At 41.3% G+C, this 19,927-nt stretch overlaps 1 protein-coding gene across 10 annotated transcripts in view; it reads right to left on the bottom strand.

The window, feature by feature from the left end:
- The window catches only part of prdm16 (PR domain containing 16), a 152,285-nt gene that overhangs the window by 15,592 nt on the left and 116,766 nt on the right, over window positions 1–19,927 (bottom strand). For 9 of the 10 annotated variants that reach the window (XM_061264351.1, XM_061264379.1, XM_061264342.1 and 6 more), the window contains exons 4-5: window positions 4,836–4,976; window positions 579–681 (exon numbers count right to left, since the gene is read on the bottom strand). In XM_061264351.1, the coding sequence (XP_061120335.1) occupies window positions 579–681; window positions 4,836–4,976 (244 nt within the window). Of the gene's footprint in view, window positions 1–578; window positions 682–1,603; window positions 2,047–4,835; window positions 4,977–19,927 lie in introns of those variants that run through there. The other variant, XM_061264360.1, reaches the window with a different exon arrangement.

Here is a 19,927-nt window from a genome sequence, read left to right as displayed (position 1 = left end):
ATTTGCATATCGAATAAATCTTCTTGCATGTAGGAAAAACTACGAACCGAATTTTGCATCAATGCACTGGTAAATGGCTGAAATAATGCAAACAATGTGTGTGTGAGAGATAGCGAGAGGGAGAGAGAGAGAGAGCGAGAGAGAGAGAGAGCGAGGGAGAGAGACAGAGAGAAAAAGTGTGTTCATTTTTTAAAATATAAAATTATATCATTTAAAAACTGTAGCTTTTGTTAGAACAAGTGTAATCGTGAGTTTGAATTCTGTGGATGGTTTTACAGTGTGAAGTTGATAATAAATTGGAAATAATTTAAGTTCCAACGATTTTCCCTCCCTGTTGTATTCGGCGAAATAAAACAAAAGTGCGCAGTTATTGGAAAGTCCGTTAAAATATTACTTCAAGTGCCATTGATTTTTTATTTAACAATTGAAATAATTTACTTTTTATTTTTCGTCCAAATGAACAGCAGTGAGCGGTGGGTGAAGTGGTATGCACATCGCGCAGTGCGCCCAAGTAAAAGAGGCCGCAGTTTTGGAGAGAGTTTAAATTGTGAGCTAATGAGGTACATTAGTCTTCTTACCTTGCAAGTTGGGTGCCATGGATCCCTCCGGGAAAATGCCGTCCTTCATATAAACTAAAAGCTCCTCCCCTGCATCTATGTCTCGGACAGCTTTGTAATAAATCTACGGAAAGAAAGAGAGAGAGAGAAAGAGAATTGTTATTACAAAATAAATTAAAAAGCCGAGGTGAAAATCATTAGAAATGAGAGGCCTTGGCTCTGATTGATACATAAATACAGCAGGTTACCTGCTCACTCTAGCTGTAAAAGAATAAAATCAGTGTGATAGAAACTATTTTTCGGCGCGATCGAAACAAAACCAGTCTCCACAATTGACAGCACACGCCGACTCATCTTAAAATTTATTATAATATTTTTGATATAAATCAATCAACGAACACTTTTAGAAAACGTCTGCAAAGGTCTATAGGCGCTTGTGCAATTGCTCTAAATTGCAGCGGCCACTAAATGTACGCTTCAGAATTTCAAATCTAAAACGTTCTGCACAATTTATCGCAAATTGCTTAAGATTTTTAGGTATGTTTAATAGAATAAGAGTGACATCCCATCATGGATGGGCAACCCATCGTGAACATTTATCAGACACAATTTCTAAAGCATAGAAAAAAAATGCATGCACACATTAAACATTTAAAACAGCAACGTGAATAGCCAAGTTATCAAGTACAAACCCATCCATATAGAGCAGAGTAAGTCAGTAGCCTTTTATTAAAGAAATCACTTCTGCGCGGACAAGTTCGCAAAGCCTGCCATGTGAAGTTGGGCCACACGAGGGCTCTCAACACCAACTGAAGGCCATGTGTGCCAGAGCGCACTACCCCCCCCCCCCGCACACACACTCGCAGAAGCACAAAACTAACTTTGAAGAGTTGCATGACAAAGCCGATACGACACATTATTATTATTATTATTATTATTATTATTATTATTATTATTATTATTATTATTATTATTATTATTATTATTATTATTATTATTATTATTATTATTATTATTATTATTATTATTTATAATAGTGGCCTGACCTTTCTTTTCTCCGTGAGGCGGAATAGTTGAGAAAGTTGCGCGGCGGTGCGGAGAGCCTCCAGTTGCACTAGCACTTGGGTCCCGGTGGAGTTGGCAACGCAACCCATACTCGCTCCACCGCAACTCCCAGTCCCGGCCGGGAATCGGGCCGATGGAGCAAACGAAGCCGGCCGAACCTCAGAAGTCGCGGAACGTCCCGGCAGTCTTGCGCACGCCAGGTGACACGTTCGACGAGTTTGCCTTCTTGAACTGGTGTACTGCCGTCGCTCGGAGTTTTCTTTAATCTAGTCTCCGAGCGTCTTTAAAGATGATGATGATGAGTCGCTCTCTCTCTCTTTCTCTCTTTTCGTGGTTCCTCCTCACGACCCCCGGTGCGCGCTCTCTCTCTCTCTCTCTTGCTCTCTCTCGCTCTCTCTCGCTCTCTCTCACTGGTTTACGCTCATTCTCTTTCTGTGTCGCTCTCTCTCGCTCTCTCTGTGGTCCCCCCGCCGGCCACTCCTACTCGTCTTATCTTGGCACGGAGGACCCCTCCCCGCAGGTCCGAGCACCCCTCCACCCCCATCAACAGCACGCATCTAATATTGATGTGCGTAATGGATAAATGCAAACCCGAGTGACCCGCACACGCTCACTCCCGATATACGCACGTCGTCGACATATATACAAAATACACGCGCAGAGAAAAATCCTATCTAAAGACAAGCGATTGGAAATATTCACACGAATATTGTTCGTATAATAATAATAATAATAATAATAATAATAATAATAATAATAATAATAATAATAATAATAATAATAATAATAATAATAATAATAATAATAATAATAATAATAATAACGAAACTTAATGTTAAAGGTAACGATGTACTTTATAGGGTCTCAATTCGTTATGTTTTTATTTTTAATGAAAATTGATAAAAGAAAAAAAATCACAGGTGAAATGGAGGAAAAACATATTGTTTACTGGAGTAATATTATCTTTTTTATTGGAATAAATGTCTTATAATAAATAAACTAATTGAAGCATAACAACGGCTATTTTATAATATCCTGTGTGTGCGCGTGTCTGTGTGTGCGTGTGTTTGTGTGTGCGTGTACGTGTGTGTGTATTCTACACGTGTACGTGTTTCCTTATACAGTAGGGCCCATACACTCAGATCAGTCCTGACCTCTCCTCATCTCTGTCCAGTGTCCAGAGAAAAAGACGGCACATCGATCAACGGCAGCTGCAAGTCGCACAGTAAACCCCCTGTGGGCCTAGACACACACACACAGACACCTTCTGTGTGTGTCTATTGATGAATCCATCCAGGGGTGAAAGGGCAGATCAAACAGGGCTCACAGCGCTTCCCAACACAACAGAGTGAGTAGAAGGTGGACATACTGTATGTACACATACTGTATGTATTTCATCAAATCAACCCACCTTAGCCCCAACTTATTGCAACACTCCCAACGTTTTCACCCTCACTGGATGCAACATTGCCTCAGCCACTGAACAGGTGCTCTACATTTTTAGACAGAGAAGAATCGGGAGGCCATCGTTTAAGGGCTTTAAATATTAGTGGGAGGGTAATCCACCGTTCAAAAACTAAAAGAAGCCTAATTGAATGATACCAAGCTAAATTAATTGCCTACAATGTTCCATATATGTTCATCTTACAACATAAAGTCATACACAAACAGACTCGTCCCTTTTGTTTTTCTTTTCTTTCAAGGCCTGCATTTGAATTTGCAGAGTGCACACATTTCCTTAAACTCATGCATTGTGCATGTAAAAGAGCAGAGAAGGCGAATCACTGAAACAAAAATCAACAACAAAACATTTTAGCACTGAGTGGCCATGTGTTGTGGCGTGTGTAAATAAAAGATGGGCTCATAACTGTGACGAACCACTGGCCAGGAAAACAAAAGCAAAGCCATTTGCCAGGTACAAACTGCAAAACGCATCAAAAAGCAACAGAACACGTGACCTTTACTGGGTCCACTAAGTCTGCACAATTTTCTGTGGTGCACTGATTCTTTCATTTGACAATGTACGGCAGTGGCAGGGGGCACTGATGTGAAAATCTTAAAAGGATTAGGCAGGTTGGTGTCGCCAGCCAATTGGTGCTTGTCAATCTCAGAGGCCCCCGTGTTTTCCTTCTGACTTGCTTTTTCTTTCTAAGTGTCTGAATCTTAAACGGACACGGTGGCCCGTCCCCTCCATGTGACAGAGTGACAGGTGGCAGGTCAAGACTCGAGGACGAAGAAAGGAGACAAAAGGCGGGCGAGGCACGAGGAGTACCCGGCTATGCAGGCAGGGATTAAGACACAAATAAGAATGGAGTGACAGGAATGTGGAAACACACAAACCAGTTCTATGGGAGCATTCGGCTCCTGTCGTACCACTGTCATGTCGCATGTCATGCCATCTCCCATCATTCAAGGGCAAGTTTGACTTCTCTTTGGCCCTATGCATAAAGTTACATTCTGATTGCTCATTCAAATACACCACACACGGAAAGAAGTCACTAAACTCTTTGACCAATTCATGATATTGTCTCGAAAGCGGGGAACACAAATACTGATAATGCCGCTTTCAACTTTTCCCATCAAACCATGAGTCATTCTCATGACTTGTTTGGCACAGTTTTTCATGCCGAATGCCCCTCCTGAGTCAAACGACCACATGATTATAATTGAATAGACCAAAGAGGTCTGAGCTGCAACAGTTGTACAGTAAGAAACACAACGTTGACGCAATTGACAATGGCATTACACACCCGGACAATTACTACATGATAAGAAAATATGGAGTGAGTCTTCACATCCATCGTTGCTCACCATCGCTTTCTCTTCTCATAACAAATAACCTTCACCAACATTGGTTAGAATGCTTGGTTTGGTCGGCAGCTGAGTTCTTATTTCTCTGTTCACACCTGACCAAACCAATTACATAGGTGAAGGTTTTATGAGTCAGATGAGTCTTGGACCGTCTTTAAGCTTCGTTACATGTGTCACTTCCTAATAACGTTGGCAATCTGCCCAGTGACAGCCACACAATAGAAGGGTTTCTTGGTCATTACCCGCCAAAATTTTTTGCAGCCACAATGGCAAGCACACAACCCGCTAATCACTCTTAGTGGATGGGAAACAGGAAAGCAAAGCAGCATTCGCTGTCGTTGGACAAAGACACCACAACAATGTGTCCCTTATGTGGGATCCAAATCCAAGCGGGACACTCACCTGGTCTCCAGTGAGGTGGCAGGCGACAAGATTCTGCTCCTCAAACGAAGGGGCGGAGCGGACATACTTGAGCCAGCTGTTGCTAGGGCTGTCCGGGCCCGTGTCCAGAGCAAACTTGATGTTGCCCATGTCGTCCACCACCTGTTTAGGCACAACAGGTTCAGTTTTAGGAAAGTCAATTACCACTCAGTTAACAAAGCATTTAAAGTTTGCGTCAATCGGGAGGAGTTTGATAAAAATTCAAATGGAGTTGATCAGTCACTTTCCAAATGCAAAGCAGAAACAGGGCAGCTAACCTTGTTATGCCTGACAAACAAAAGCAGAAAGGAGGGAAGGGGACCATAATGGCAAAAGCAAGGAGGAGTTGACTAACTTTGACTTGTCAAAAGACGTTCTCTGGCACATATTGATCACCCTTTGTAACCCCAACAGACCCCCAGAGACAGAAAAAGAGGGATTTCACAGAAAATGACAGAAGATGGACGTATGTGAGAGGAAGTGGATGGAAAAAGAAGGGCTTGTAGCACATGAGGAAGGAAGGAGTTAACAATGGACTATTTCTTAAAAATATCAATATAACATTCTGCTAGGAGGAGCTTCGCGTCATGGCAAACGAATACATTTGAAAAGTGTTTTCATCTTATGTGGCCCATCATCCATCCGTTCCAGAGCATGGAGATGCAAATATTAAAAAGGATATTTAAAAGAGAAAATCTCACTTCCACTTGATTCTCACTTCCACATTATCTGGGAAAAAAATCTGTGAAACTGGAGGATGTGTATTGTGTGTCCGGAATAGACACGTATGAGTATTTGGGAACCAAAATAACAATGGTGGCCAACAGAGCGATGACATTAAATTATAATCTCCTATTTAAAATGAATACAGGTATTAAGATGAGTTCAGATGAGAACTGGTGAGACAAGCAGTTGGTGCACGTGTGTGATGTTTGTCCACTAAGCACCGTCGGCAACAACCGGCCAGACAGGCACATGCCTGTGATTCTCTTGTTTGTGCAAATCTGTGATGAGAATTGTTTGACATTGTTTGTCGTCTGCAGTTGAAATGTGTCCCAAATGAAAAGGAAAAACAACATTCACTCTTTTAAACATTCCAAGCTCATCCAGTCTACCGAGCAAAGCTCGACACTCTAATTTCACCCCCATGTAATATCATGCCTCGGTGTATCATTCCCCCCGAGAAAACTCGCCTGAGACAGAGCAACTGGGCAAATTACAACTCCCAATCAGACCGGTTGAGAGATGGGCTCCACTGAACGCTACGTTTCTAATCTCGGTGAACAGAAAGACATCAAGGTGCGATGGAGAAGAACCAAACAAGCCGCTAGACGGTTTTAGATGTGCGGCGCTCATGAACTCGAAGAAGTAGGCACATTTTCCAAAGCTGTGTTTTTTTTTCCTCCTCGTAAAATGTAAACGGTCATGTTCTTGTTTTGTGGGTGAAAAGGATGCAGGTGTCGAGTTTGGAGGGTAAATATGTAAAAGTGTCTGGTTGGAGGTGTGAAAGAACTGGTGCAAGTGTGCTTGTCTAGATACCTGGCCTGAACAATTATATTGAAATTGACACTGCAAAGTAGTCAATTGGAAATTTCAAATCACTAAGATTGCAATTTGGGGTGGGGTGGCTGGTTTGTTTTAATTGGTCGGACGGTTGGCTTTACTTTATATGAGTGTAGCATTAATGCTGTTCAAACCACACTTGTTTGTTGGTTTTTGTGAAATTGTCGTATGCTTAAAATACTGCAAATGAAAATGCTTAGTATATTATTTCAACTGAAAGAAGATAAACTGTTTTGATATTGATTTATGGGTACACATTTATTTTAGCATTAGTTTAACCTATGAGACCAACCCATCTGACATTGTTTATTGCTGTATATATGAATTTACTTGTTTGTTAAAAAATACATTGGAAAATGACTTAGAAAAAAACAATACCGTAATTTTCGGACTATAAGTCGCACCGGAGTATAAGTCGCACCAGCCATAAAATGTGAAAAAAAAACGCGACTTATAGTCCGAAAATTACGGTAATTGCAAATCAAATCCCAATTGCAATATTGAGAAAAAAAATACAAATTATATTAAAGAAGAGTGCACTTGCCAAAGGGGAACCAAATATATAGTGACAGCTAGAGGAGGATTGCTCATGTTTAGAGGCCAGTGAAAAAAAGTTTTTTTGTTTTTTTTTAATGGTGAAAGGGAACGGCAAGGTAGGCAGGCAAGCAGGACTTTCACATGCTTACAAACTGTGCATGTTGCAGTTCATACACACTTCAGGCTTCCACCCCTCTCACTACATTTCACCATGCACCCGAGGGTCGGATGGTGGGCTTAATGAGCAGCAGACCTGTGTGTTTTTCTAAGTGTACATGTGTGCCTATGTTGTTGAGGAGGCCGACTAACACCCTGTCACCGGGTGCAAGGCTGATTTATAAGGCTTCAAATGAGGTGCAACAGAGAGGGAGAGCAAGAACAAGCCCATAGCTGATTGTTTGTTTATTTACCTTTTCCGTTTCATTTTTCTTCAACCACCCCCCAAATTATCACGTGGGTGAGCAGGATATATATCACGTGAAACGTGTGCAATTGTCGTGGATTTTTATCAGTTTCAAAGTGGGTAATATCAAAAGTTTACAATTTTCACACACAATGATTAGAAGAAAAAAAAATACAATGTTTTATAGGCAACCTCCATTTTGTATACGTAATTTGTTTAACCCCATTTTCAGTTCGCTATGATTTTCATATCTCCCTTTCCATTTCAGCTAAACCACTACATACGTATATTTTTTAATATCTAATTATATTTCTTTTCCATACACAGAAAAGCATTGTTGTTGAAAAATTACACAAAATCACCCAATAAGTCACTGTTCAATGTCCACAACAGTGACATCAAAGTCACTCACATATTTTCAAAGTATTTTTTGCTCTCTCAATATCTTTGAGATAATCAGATCAGTATGCCTCCAACGCGCATGCTTCTATTGACTTCTATGTGACTGCTTGCAATCTAGAAACTGATGCCAAAATACATTAAAGCAAAGCTTATGGCGTACTAAAAGTTGATTGAGGGGCATTAGAAGGAAGAAAAGCGAGCACCCAAAGAGTCTCACGAGCGGTAAGTGTGAAACGAGAAGTGTCTTGGAGTGGACAGGATGCCGAGCAAACTCCACAGGAAGCTCTGATAAGAGCACGGCACTCCTCTTGCTCCTCGTCTCACAAAGGGGAACCTTTGACAGCTAGGAACCTTTAATGGATGTCTTGATATGGCCTCTCCTTTGTCGGCTATGTGTGACGGATGGGAGAGGCGCGGAAAGTTGCTTGTAAGGGCAGACGCCGGTGACAAGGTGCATATTATTTTCACTTTGACTAAGGGCACAGAATGGAAACGCCGCTCTGCGGTGGTTGTGATTCTGATACAATTTGGAGATGCTATTCTGTATTCTGTAGAGCTGTATTCAAAATGCATTTTTAAAGATGTAATTTAACTGTATGCTCATAACCGTGGCTTGAATTCGTGCTGTAGAATTGTGCTGCTCAACACTGGGAGGCCCTTTTAATATTTTGGACATCTAATGTCACGGAATAATTAAGCATAGGGAACCACAACACAATCAACAATAAAAACAGTACTCTCTCACCGAATAAGTCACAGAACAGAACAAATCTATTGACAGTAATATAAACCTTGCTACCCACAAATGTAAAAGCAATAAGCATCGACAAGGACTTACAAGGAGAATGTAGTCAAATTGCTCCTTAATCAGAACTACACACATATGATGGAAACATGCAGACATTGCCACTTGAAGCAGATAGGGGGCGACCTCACACGAGAGATAAAAAGCAGACGTGGAAAAGACACTTTGTTACAGTTGCACCTGAAGTTGTTGAAAATATCATAAAAACGGTAGACATACAAGAATCGTACGCACGCACGCACGCACACACACGCGCGCACACACACACGTACACACTCCTGAGCGGAGAGCCAGCCGTGGAAGTGGAGCAGTGACAGTGACAGATTGAGTGGCTGTGGAGTGGACTGCAGTGCTGGTTGTTGGAGGTGTTGCAAATTAAGGTGTAGGACAAGTAACAAGGAATAAAGAAGTGTGTGTGAGAAAGTGTGTATCCTTCTGGAAAAGTGTCTCATTCCAGTTGCGAGGCCCCTTGCCATGCACACGCACACATGCACTCACACACAAGCACATGTACATGCAGACTAATAAAGAGGGTGACAGAGTACAGATCCCCACATCCTCTGATCCATACATTAGTTTGTATGAGCGTTCATGTGTAAGTGTGTATGTGTTTGTGTGTGTGTGCGTGTGATGGATGAATGGATTCAGATCTGTTGAGTTGACCCTCTCCTGACTTGTTACTCAACAGTCAAAATGAATGTGCTATATTCAATCTACATATTATCTACATGCTATCTACATGTATAGACCAGCAAAACAATTCCATTTTTGTTATTCATTCAATGTGTTGGCTAATGTTTCTTATGAATTTATGTATGAATTCAACACGCGCGCACACACACACACACACACACACTTAAATAGGTATACTTACTGTAAATACAAGCCATAAGCATAATGTTGTGTGTGCTCTTACAGGTTTGAATTTGTGTGTAATATACAGTATTTGTGATGTGTATCAGGGAGAATCGAAGCATGTTAAATTTGACCCACATTACCTAGCTAGAGTGACATAATTAAAAAGCAGGCGGCCAGGGCCCAGAGCCTTGTAAAAGGCCATCTGGGCAGCGTGTGTCCGTGCGTGTGTATGTGTGTGTGTCCGTGTGTGTGTATAAATATTGCGAGTGTCAGAATGTGGCTAAGCTCACTAATGACCCAACTTCCCTTAAATTAGTATTCATAGTCCTGTGCAGCTATCATTTGTGGTGTGTGTGTGTGCGTTTGTGTGTGTGTGTGTGTGAGTGCATACAATGTTGCACGCGCACAACTTTGCTGTGGTGCACAATTGTACTGCGTCATACTGAGAAGAAGCAGATGAGGCCTACTGCTGAAATCCACAAAACTACGGCGCAAATAATAAAGCCAAGACTACAGAGAGAATTAAATTAGCAAGCGTGGCAAATCAGCGCACTTCTTGCCATGTTCAAGTAACTTGAAACAGGAAATGTGCATGCTGTGAAAAGGGACATGCAGTGAGTTTTCAGGCCGGGGACTCATTAACGCAATGGCCTTGTGTTATTTACAGCCTCGTATTAAAAGCCTCGATGAATGTGTGTAGCATGACTGTGTATGTGTGTGCTAGTGTGTATTCAACCCTAAATGTTTTGTGTGCAGGTGATACGTTCAAAGTAAATGCATCAGTTTTACTGGCTTGCAGCCTTTTTACGGGCCCAGCTTTATTATATGTATTTATGGCAATTAGTGAGGAGATATATTGGCTCATTACAGACAAGCAGGTGCTGGCTAAATGGGGAGATATATGAACAGTCCATCAGGGTCATACACACTGTGTCCCTTGGAGTGCCCCACCCCACTTTTTCTTTCTTTCATTTTTTTAAACACATTGCACACTTGGTACTTCGTACGGCAGCATGTGCATTACTGATGATGATTGCTAACAGACCCTAGACAACAAAGCTGGTAGAAATGTTTCTATCTATCTATCTATCTATCTATCTATCTATCTATCTATCTATCTATCTATCTATCTATCTATCTATCTATCTATCTATCTATCTATCTATCTATCTATCTATCTATCTATCTATCTATCTATCTATCTATCTATCTATCTATCTATCTATCTATCTATCTATCTATCTATCTATCTATCTATCTATCTATCTATCTATCTATCTATCTATCTATCTATCTATCTATCTATCTATCTATCTATCTATCTATCTATCTATCTATCTATCTATCTATCTATCTATCTATCTATCTATCTATCTATCTATCTATCTATCTATCTATCTATCTATCTATCTATCTATCCATCCATCCATCCATCCATCCATCCATCCATCCATCCATCCATCCATCCATCCATCCATCCATCCATCCATCCATCCATCCATCCATCTATCCATCTATCCATCTATCCATCTATCCATCTATCCATCTATCTATCTATCTATCTATCTATCTATCTATCTATCTATCTATCTATCTATCTATCTATCTATCTATCTATCTATCTATCTATCTATCTATCTATCTATCTATCTATCTATCTATCTATCTATCTATCTATCTATCTATCTATCTATCTATCCATGATTTAATATAAAGAATATGTCAAATTTTCTGATGTGAAACATGACATTACTCACTTCATTAACTTTTTATCAAATATCCTTTGTAAAAATAAAAAAGCGATTGATTACAACCTCCTCATCCAGATAGTGGGAAAACTAAATATTAATTTCCTGAGCGCAAGCAGAGCAAGTAAATCTCTCAAAAGTAGTACATGCGTGCCAAGAATAATGTCAAATAATAATGAGTGGAGGAAGCCTGCATTCAACAGCAACACAACTTGACCTGCACTCCATCGACTGACATCGGAAGTGAAACACAAAATAGGGACAATTCCAGGAAGTGGGCAAATGCAAATAGGGAAGTAGTGTTGGCCACACACTTGAAAGCATGTAACGCTATCAATTATTTATTAACACCCAAATAAAGGAATACTTCCTTCAATAACATTTTCTTTCAGGATACAATGGGCTAGGCTGAGGAGAGAACGAATAAAAGAAAAGGAGTCATAAAAAGTCTGACAATACTGGTCTTGAAATCCAAAGCAGACAAGTTGTTTCCAGTATGAGTACATTTTTTTCTCCCCCATTTGCATGTCAGTTACTGTTCAGCATCAAACCAGAATTGCTCTTAACAAGCGCCAGTATATCTCATTGCTTGTATTGCTGAGAAGGAGACTGACAGTAATCATCTTCTTGAAATGTCATTTGTAGAGAAGTGGGACAAGATGAAACAAAACCGAGGAGGTGCACAGCATTTCAAACTGGAGTAGAGGACTCAAAGTCAAACTTGACCACTTATCAGAATGCAGAAATCTTTTTTGTCCAGTTTAAAACTGCACAAAAACTTAAAGCACTGTTACCATATTTGAATGGGACAATCTGGCAAACTCATCACCACTTGTTCAACTTTTAAAAATATGTGAAAAACCAAAGTGTCAAGACTGTCTACTTCCTCAGCGCCTCACATCCTGGCTTCGGTGTCTGCCTACCTGTTGAGAGAAGCCAGGTTTTGTCACATGCAGGGCCAGTTTGGGTGTGTTTGCTTCTGCTTCTGCCCAGTAGCATTAGCGACAGCCAAAGAGACATACACGATGCTAGGAGACGTGCGTCTCTCCTCCAAAGGGACTGGATAAATATCTGGCAATTCTCATTCCCTACTATTGGACAACTTCATGTGTGTGTTCTCTTGTGTTATGTCCGTCAGTCGACTCGTGTGCACCTGAGCTCAACATGAAACTGACAGAAGCCAGGACAGAAGGCCAAATAGCGCTTTTCTCATTCCCGAGTGCCGGTGAGAAGGAAATGGGCCATTTCACTGTTGTGTAAACCATTGTTTCATTTCCACACTTCTCCATGCTCCCTTTCTCCACTCTGTTATTGCTCTGGGTTCTGGCCCTTGTTCAAGTGTGAACACAATACAGCTATTGAGAGCCCAGCTCACACCTTTTTGGTCTAAGCCCTGCCTCAGTGGCGCTTTTGTCGGCACATCGCACCGGGTGAAAGGCCTTCCTGCCTTGATGGCCCCTACTTCATTTTTGCACTTTCTTTTAGACAAGCAGATTGAACACACCCTTGTGCCCCATTCCTTCATCTTAATTGTCACCCTAACTCAGATTCTGGAGAGCCCCAATGTGCAGGTAATGGATCCTGCTTGATGAGCTGCCCGCAGAGGCCCACACGGTCAACCTTTAATTAAGAACGCTCATCTACTCTTCCTTAAGTGAGGGGGGAGGTAATGGAGAATCAGAACGTGTGTGTAGAACAGTGCTTCTCAAATAGTGGGGCGCGCCCCCCTTGGGGGGCGCAGTGCTATTCCTGGGGGGGCGCGTGTGACCCTGGGGAACAGGCTTTTTTTTTGGCAGTACTAGAATAAAGTGTAATTGCGCGTTTACTACAGCAGGGGGCAGTGGCGCTCTCATTGTTACTTCTGTCACGTTTGCGACAGTGCAAATTGTGAATCAGTCACCTAGGCTGTAGCAGAACAAACAATCCATGGTCTTCAGATGCCACGCTGTCGCCATCTCCTGGTCAGCTAATGAAATGCTTTTGCTGTTTTTTTTTCCCTCTCAATTAAAATAAATCAATCAGCCAGTTGGCGCTCTCATTGTTACTTCTGTCACGTTTGCGACAGTGCAACATTTTACGACTTACAAGACAAGTTAGAATAGTCACGGTGGGGAGGGGGGGCGCGAATAGTTTTCTTCTTGCTAGGGGGGGGCGTAACAGAAAATAATTGAGAAGCACTGGTGTAGAAGAACCTTTCAGCCATGTGGTTTGTGTTAGAACCAATATTAAGCGGGTCCAGGACGGGGCCGATGGCTATCAATCCACTTTTTAATGTATGACAGGATATATAGGGGGCATGGCTGGATAACGGTACCACAGAGAAGCTAATGGCTAAATGAGTTTTTTCCTCTTATATATTGTTTTAATATCGCAATTGTGTAAAGGATTTTGAACAGTATTTGAGACTATCCAGGTGGTAAATTAACAAGAAACTATTAATACATTACTTGCAATATTAGTGTCTTTGGGATTTGAGTTGATGACAATATCACTTGGCGTCTTGCTATTTTTGAGGGAATACAGATTTTATTTAGTTTTACGTGATAATGGCATATCAAAATATAGACATTACCAAGGGCGTCCCCTTTCAAACATGATGACTAGAGTGAACCCTTTAAATTTGTTCCAGGCCGATCCGCAATACTGTAGGTTCCGACACTGAGGAGAGTAACTCTAAATTCAGAATTTACTTATGTTTGTTCACTTTTTTAAACAAACAACGAAGTGTTCATTTTTGTTTGTAAATCGGGTATTTGTACTTGGCAAAGGCAAACATTTTATATAAAAAAGGATCTAACAGCACAGCATAAAAAAGTAGGACTATTAGGAATATTGAAGTGATGATGATCTTGTCTTAAATTACTCACAAATGTACTTCGTAAAATCTGGCCCGGTTTATTTAAACGCAAAGCTGATATGCTCACACAAAACACAGGTGGAAACACAGGGCCATGCCCTTGCCTTGAATATTTTTTTTCAGGTTCCTAACAAATAAGAGAGATCAATCAGTCATTCATTAATAATTAATCTGCAGTCATAAACAAACACTAGAGTCTTAGTTTGTGAGGTGGAAAAATGTGTCGGAGGGTGGGGCGTGGGGACAGAGAGAGATAAATGAAGAGGAGGAGCAGCTGTTGACACAAGCCTTCTACTCTGTGTCACAAAAGAGATAACTGGGCTGCCAGTGTTTACACACACCAGTAGTAGTGTCATCAATCACACACATATAGGTCCTCTCCCTCTCTCTCTCTTCCTCTGCTGCTCACACGCACACACAAAATGATGGGGAGGGAGGATTACCGAGGGGCGACAACATATTGCCTTATTACTGCTACAAGCATGTCAGATAACATCCTTTTCTTCACGGCTCATCTCTTTCTCTCACACACAAAGACACGTTCACACAAACACACACACACACACATGCTTGTATGGACACGTGCTTGGAGTAAAGTGCACCATTTAACAGACTGTAGACATCAATGGCCTGCTTCTTGTCTTGTGGTATTTATGGAAAATTCTATTCAATTTAAAACAATGTTAGGTATGTTAATTTAACTGACTAGGGGGTATATTAGAGAATATCATTATTTGTCAACTGTGGGCCTGAGAAACCCTTTAAGACTCATTTGAAAGGCTTTATGAATATATTTGACTTGACTTATGCCAGACTTGTAGTGGAAGTTAATTTTTGGTTATCTGACCCAAAGATTAAAGCCTCTATTTTGATAAATGGCACAAATTGTACTTGGGGTGTGCAAGATAATGTGGATTAGTGCTGATCTGTAAATCTGAGAGAGGGAGGTCAGAGCCACTGTGGGAGTGATCATGGATCCTCTGATCCTCTTTAAATGTATCACGCCAGTCGTGCACTGACAGTGTTGACATGGTGGAACACAGAGAACCATCTTTTTATTTTAACATGAGGGAAGGATACCATGCAATGGAAACATAACAGATTACAATTTAGCTGTTGGAATGGTGAGGAAGTGATTAGAATTGTACCTCATGATGAAAGCATTGCTATAGATTCACTAAGGGCAAGTGGGTGAAAGGGCGAACCATAGCCTTTCTCCTAAAACCTCAAATCGCTCTAAGTGTCCAACAATGCATTAAAATCACTGCAGCGAATAACAATGACTTTCACGGTGTGTTTGAGTAATCACGCTATCATTAAAAGTTACTTCTTGACGAAAGGGAAGAAAAAAAGCAACTTTGGAGTGGTTATACGCTCCCAGCGCTCACATTAGAATTGAAAGTATAATTTGACTTACAGTTGATGGAGAATGCTTTCCTAAAGGAACACAATCAGCAGTAATTGGCCAATCAACATCAGGCGCAAACACTACTATAAAGCTCATGTGGTGAGGCTGATGGATACAGTCAGGACATGCATTGACACTATGGCATTTATTTGATCATTTTGCGCCATTGGCAAGCCAGCGGTTGTTAAAGCATTTAATATTCAAAGGCATGAAGAAATATATTCACCAATCTGTTTTTTAGACTTGTCATTATGACAAATTTACTGGTTGAAAGGAGCCTTTAGCATTTTCACAGGCTGTCATGCATTGCCTCTATGTCTGGAAGCTGCTTTGAACATCAACTCAATAAAATCCATGTTTGCGTTGGGAAAATAAATCAAATCACCAGCGAGGATGGAATCTGACTGGGCCTGATCAATAGCATCGAGGATGCTTACATATGTTGCCAACTTGCCACAGTTCATCACTACATCACTTTAACATCATTTTGAGCTTTTAATTGTCAACTTCTTTCGTTCTGGTTTTGTTTTTGGCCGGATTCTAATGATAGACTGTGGTAAGGGTACTCAGTAATCATGACATTCATTCTTGGTAACAACTTTTGTATGCCTTTTCCAGTGCATCTGTCTTAACGTGGACTTGGGAGCTTGTTAGTTGTACTAATTACTGCAAACAGCACAATGAATCTTTTTAGCCTGAAGAGGCGTATTCATAATGACCTCCCCATGTGCTGGAGCTCAGTGGTCCTGGGGGGTATTTAGGAGGTAAACATGTTGACTGCACCTCCACCCCGCCATGCCACCATCCATTTACTTGCCCACACATAGCAATTAGGAGGCCAGTTGCTAATTTGGGGTTGGTGCATGCAGTATATGCAAATGAGAGGCAAACAAAGGAATCGGCTGATAGATGACAAGAAACGGTGGCGGCGAAGGCTCCATGAGGGGATATTTAGCACCTCACCGCTAATTAAAAAGCCATAGCAGTGAAAGCACTGAGGTAACTCATTAGCTGCAGCCTAAATGAAACCACATGGTTGTGTTGTTTGCCAAAGCTGGACAGCTTTAGAGGAAGGAATACTACATAGAAAATGACACAAAAAACGATTGCTATAGGCTTTATGCTAAAATGAGTGTACCACACGTGCCAAATTAGCTCGGTTGCATGGGGCCTCTGTGCTAATACCATTAGCTTAGCGTAAATGGGGTAGCACCCAGAAGAAAGGCTACCATGAATATGGCAATTAAAGCTATAATAGGATAAACAACATGTTGGCTGATGGAGGGACTGGGGGGATGATTACACAGGCAGAGTATTGTTGAGGTGTGTGACTAGCTATATTGATCTGTGGCACAGTAATGCGAGCATGTGAGAGTGGCACCCACTGAGTGTCTGAGACTTTGCTTAGAAATGAACAGATATGCGCACATACTCTTAATGAATACACACATATGCTGTAAAATGTATGTGTGTGTTTGTGTGTGTGTGCAGTGCTTTTTTTCCGTTTTCAATGGTGGTTTTTTTTTCCCTCTGGCAATTCATTTCATCCCAGCATGCATCGTCACGGTTGTTGCCCTGTTGCCCTTTGGAGACCGCAGCCCTCTCCTAACATTTACTTTATCATTTCACAATAAAGCCTCCCAACGTACGCCTTTTTCCATTGAAGCGGACCAAGAAGAGGAAAGCAGCAAGGAGAAATGGCTGCTGTGGGATCAATGGTGCAAAAAATTGTTTTTATTGAATGCCTCACATATCCTGAAGACACAGATAAGAATAAGGCGGTAGGAGGATTTTCGTGTGTAGGTGAGAATGGTTGGTTGGGTGCGTAAATAAATGAGGTTATTGATGTTACATGTCAAAGTTCATGGCTGGTGTTTCCAGCATGGGCTCGCTGATCTGAGGAAAATAAATTTGGATCATGACCTGAGATGTCTCTATGTTTGTGTGGGTGTGTATTACCACTTATTCCAAGATAAAGCGTAAATTGTTCAACTTGTAAGGGTCCATTCAATTTTGGTGATGGAAATGATAGCTTTTACGTTCATGTCGAAATGGTCAAAAATGGTTAACTGTAAAATGAGACGCCATACCGCTTCTATTAGGTGTTCAGCCTGAGCAGGTGCAGGTGCAGATTCCAATTTGTTTTTAATTCAAAATTTCCAGTTGTTTTTGTAAGTGAGCATGAATGCGAGATTCTTTTGACATTGTCACTGAAAAAACATGATTGATAAAAACTGTTGCAATATTGACTAGTTTATTGTTGTATAAACATGCCCTAATACATTCTGAATGAATACACACTCGTTTGCCTCATTTCACATTTGGGAAACAAGGTGTCTGATGATGTCATCCTTTCTAATGTTATTCTACACAGAGTGACCCCCACCCCCAACCCCGCCCCCATATAGTTCAGAACTATACTTGGGTCAAGAGCTTGAGGCCTTATACAGGCATGCTTTCACTTTTTGAGGCTTCAAACATACGTCAAACACTGACTAATGCAAAGCCTCATTTAAAAACATCTAAATCCAAAGTATTTCCATTTTAAAGCCAAACGATCCTTAATTCCATTTGATGACATGGCTCCAGGAAAAAAGTAGATAGCAATAAACAGATGAATGTTGGCCCTGTGTGTGTTGGAATGTGTTTCTGTGTGTTTTTGGTGAGTGCAGTCCAATAGCTGATGGCCTTAAGTGCTGAGGTAAGTGATGTTCACAAACTGTGTGAAATGAGATCTCATCTGCAGGATGTGTGTGTGCGTGTGTCTCCTGAATGTGTGTGTCCACTCACAAAGACACATTGAGAGTCAAGGAGAAGCTTGGGCTCCATGATGGGAGTCAGACATCTCATCTCATTCACAAAGCAAACATTCCAACTTTGCCGTGCTTTTCAACACTTTCCACTAATTCTGCTCATTCCCGGCGCACATCATCTTCATAAGCAAACAGCACTCTCCTCGAGGAAAAGATCTCACTTACCCCTCCCCAAAATCAACTTTTTTTTCCAACTGAGTGGCCAAATGGACTCATAGATCCGACGTTATTTTAATGAATATCAACATCAACCCCTTTGGGTGCCATTGGAACACACTGACAAAAATGGAATTCATCACTACTTGATATGGATGACAACTAAAACACATGTATGATTATGTATCAAGTAAACAACTGCTGTTATATTTAAACGGGAAGTCAAGTCAAGTCAAGTCAAGTCAAGTCAAGTTTATTTGTATAGCCCTAAATCACAAGCAGTCTCAAAGGGCTTCACATAGACAGAAATTGACAATTATTCTCAAAGCATCCCCTGATCTTAAGCTCCCAAAAGGGCAAGGAAAAACTTAAAAACCCCTAGCAGGGGGAAAATGAGAAACCTTGAGAAGGGACCACAGATGGAAGGATCCCCCTTTCAGGATCACCAGGTTGAAATGGATGCAGAGAGGGCACAAATGATACAACATGAAAATCAATTAAATAAAAAGTGGATCTCCATGTCACAGCAGAGGGCTGCCGAAAGGAGCCCTCAATTGTCCTGGCAGTGCTCTTCGAGGAGGTTGAGCTGCAGTTCCCCTATCCTGAATTGGCCACGAGAATCCAGATAGCCGCTGTCAGCATGGGTACCACCTAACCACCTCCCCGGCCGGGGAGGGGGGAGGGAGGGGGTGGAGAGGGAGAGAAAACAAACTCCAGCCGAATCGGCCACTACAGGTTAGTTAAAGGCCATGTCATAGAAATGTGTCTTTAAACGTGTCTTAAATGTTTCTACTGAGGTAGCAGTCCTAATATCCATTGGTAGGGCATTCCAAAGCTCTGGAGCCCGAATAGAAAATGCTCTAGAGCCTGCAGACATTTTCTTAGCCCTCGGTGTCGCTAAAAGGGTAGCGTTTTGCGAACGAAGGTTACGAGACGGAACATAAGGAACAACTAGGTCGACGAGATATGAAGGCGCTAAGCCATGCAGCGATTTATAGGTTAATAGAAGAACCTTGAAGTCACATCTTAAATGGACCGGAAGCCAATGTAAGTTGGCTAGTATTGGGGTAATGTGATCAAATTTTCTTGTCCGAGAGAGCAGCCTTGCAGCGGCATTTTGTACTAACTGTAGACTTTTGATGCGGGACTTAGGAAGACCCGAAAATAGTACATTACAGTAGTCCAGGCGCGACGTGACGAACGCATGTATAATAGTTTCCGCATCACCGGTCGAGAGGATCGGACGAATCTTTGCAATATTACGAAGGTGAAAAAACGCAATTCTGGTTATATTCTTAATGTGCTTTTGAAAGGAGAGAGTTTGGTCAAATATTACCCCGAGATTAGTTACAGTATCGCTTTGAGTGATAGTACGGTTATCTATAGTTATAGCGGTTTCCTTGAATAAGTGTTGATAACGAGCTGGACCAATTATCAACATCTCAGTTTTATCTGGGTTAAGACGAAGGAAGTTGAGAGACATCCATTGCTTGATCTCCGCAAGGCACTTCTCAAGATTACAAC

The sequence above is a fragment of the Syngnathus typhle genome, linkage group LG2, assembly GCF_033458585.1.
Source record: "Syngnathus typhle isolate RoL2023-S1 ecotype Sweden linkage group LG2, RoL_Styp_1.0, whole genome shotgun sequence".
In the NCBI taxonomy this organism is placed as follows: domain Eukaryota; kingdom Metazoa; phylum Chordata; class Actinopteri; order Syngnathiformes; family Syngnathidae; genus Syngnathus; species Syngnathus typhle.
Note: the sequence above shows the minus strand (reverse complement) of the source record. Positions and strands in the feature narration are given on the sequence as shown.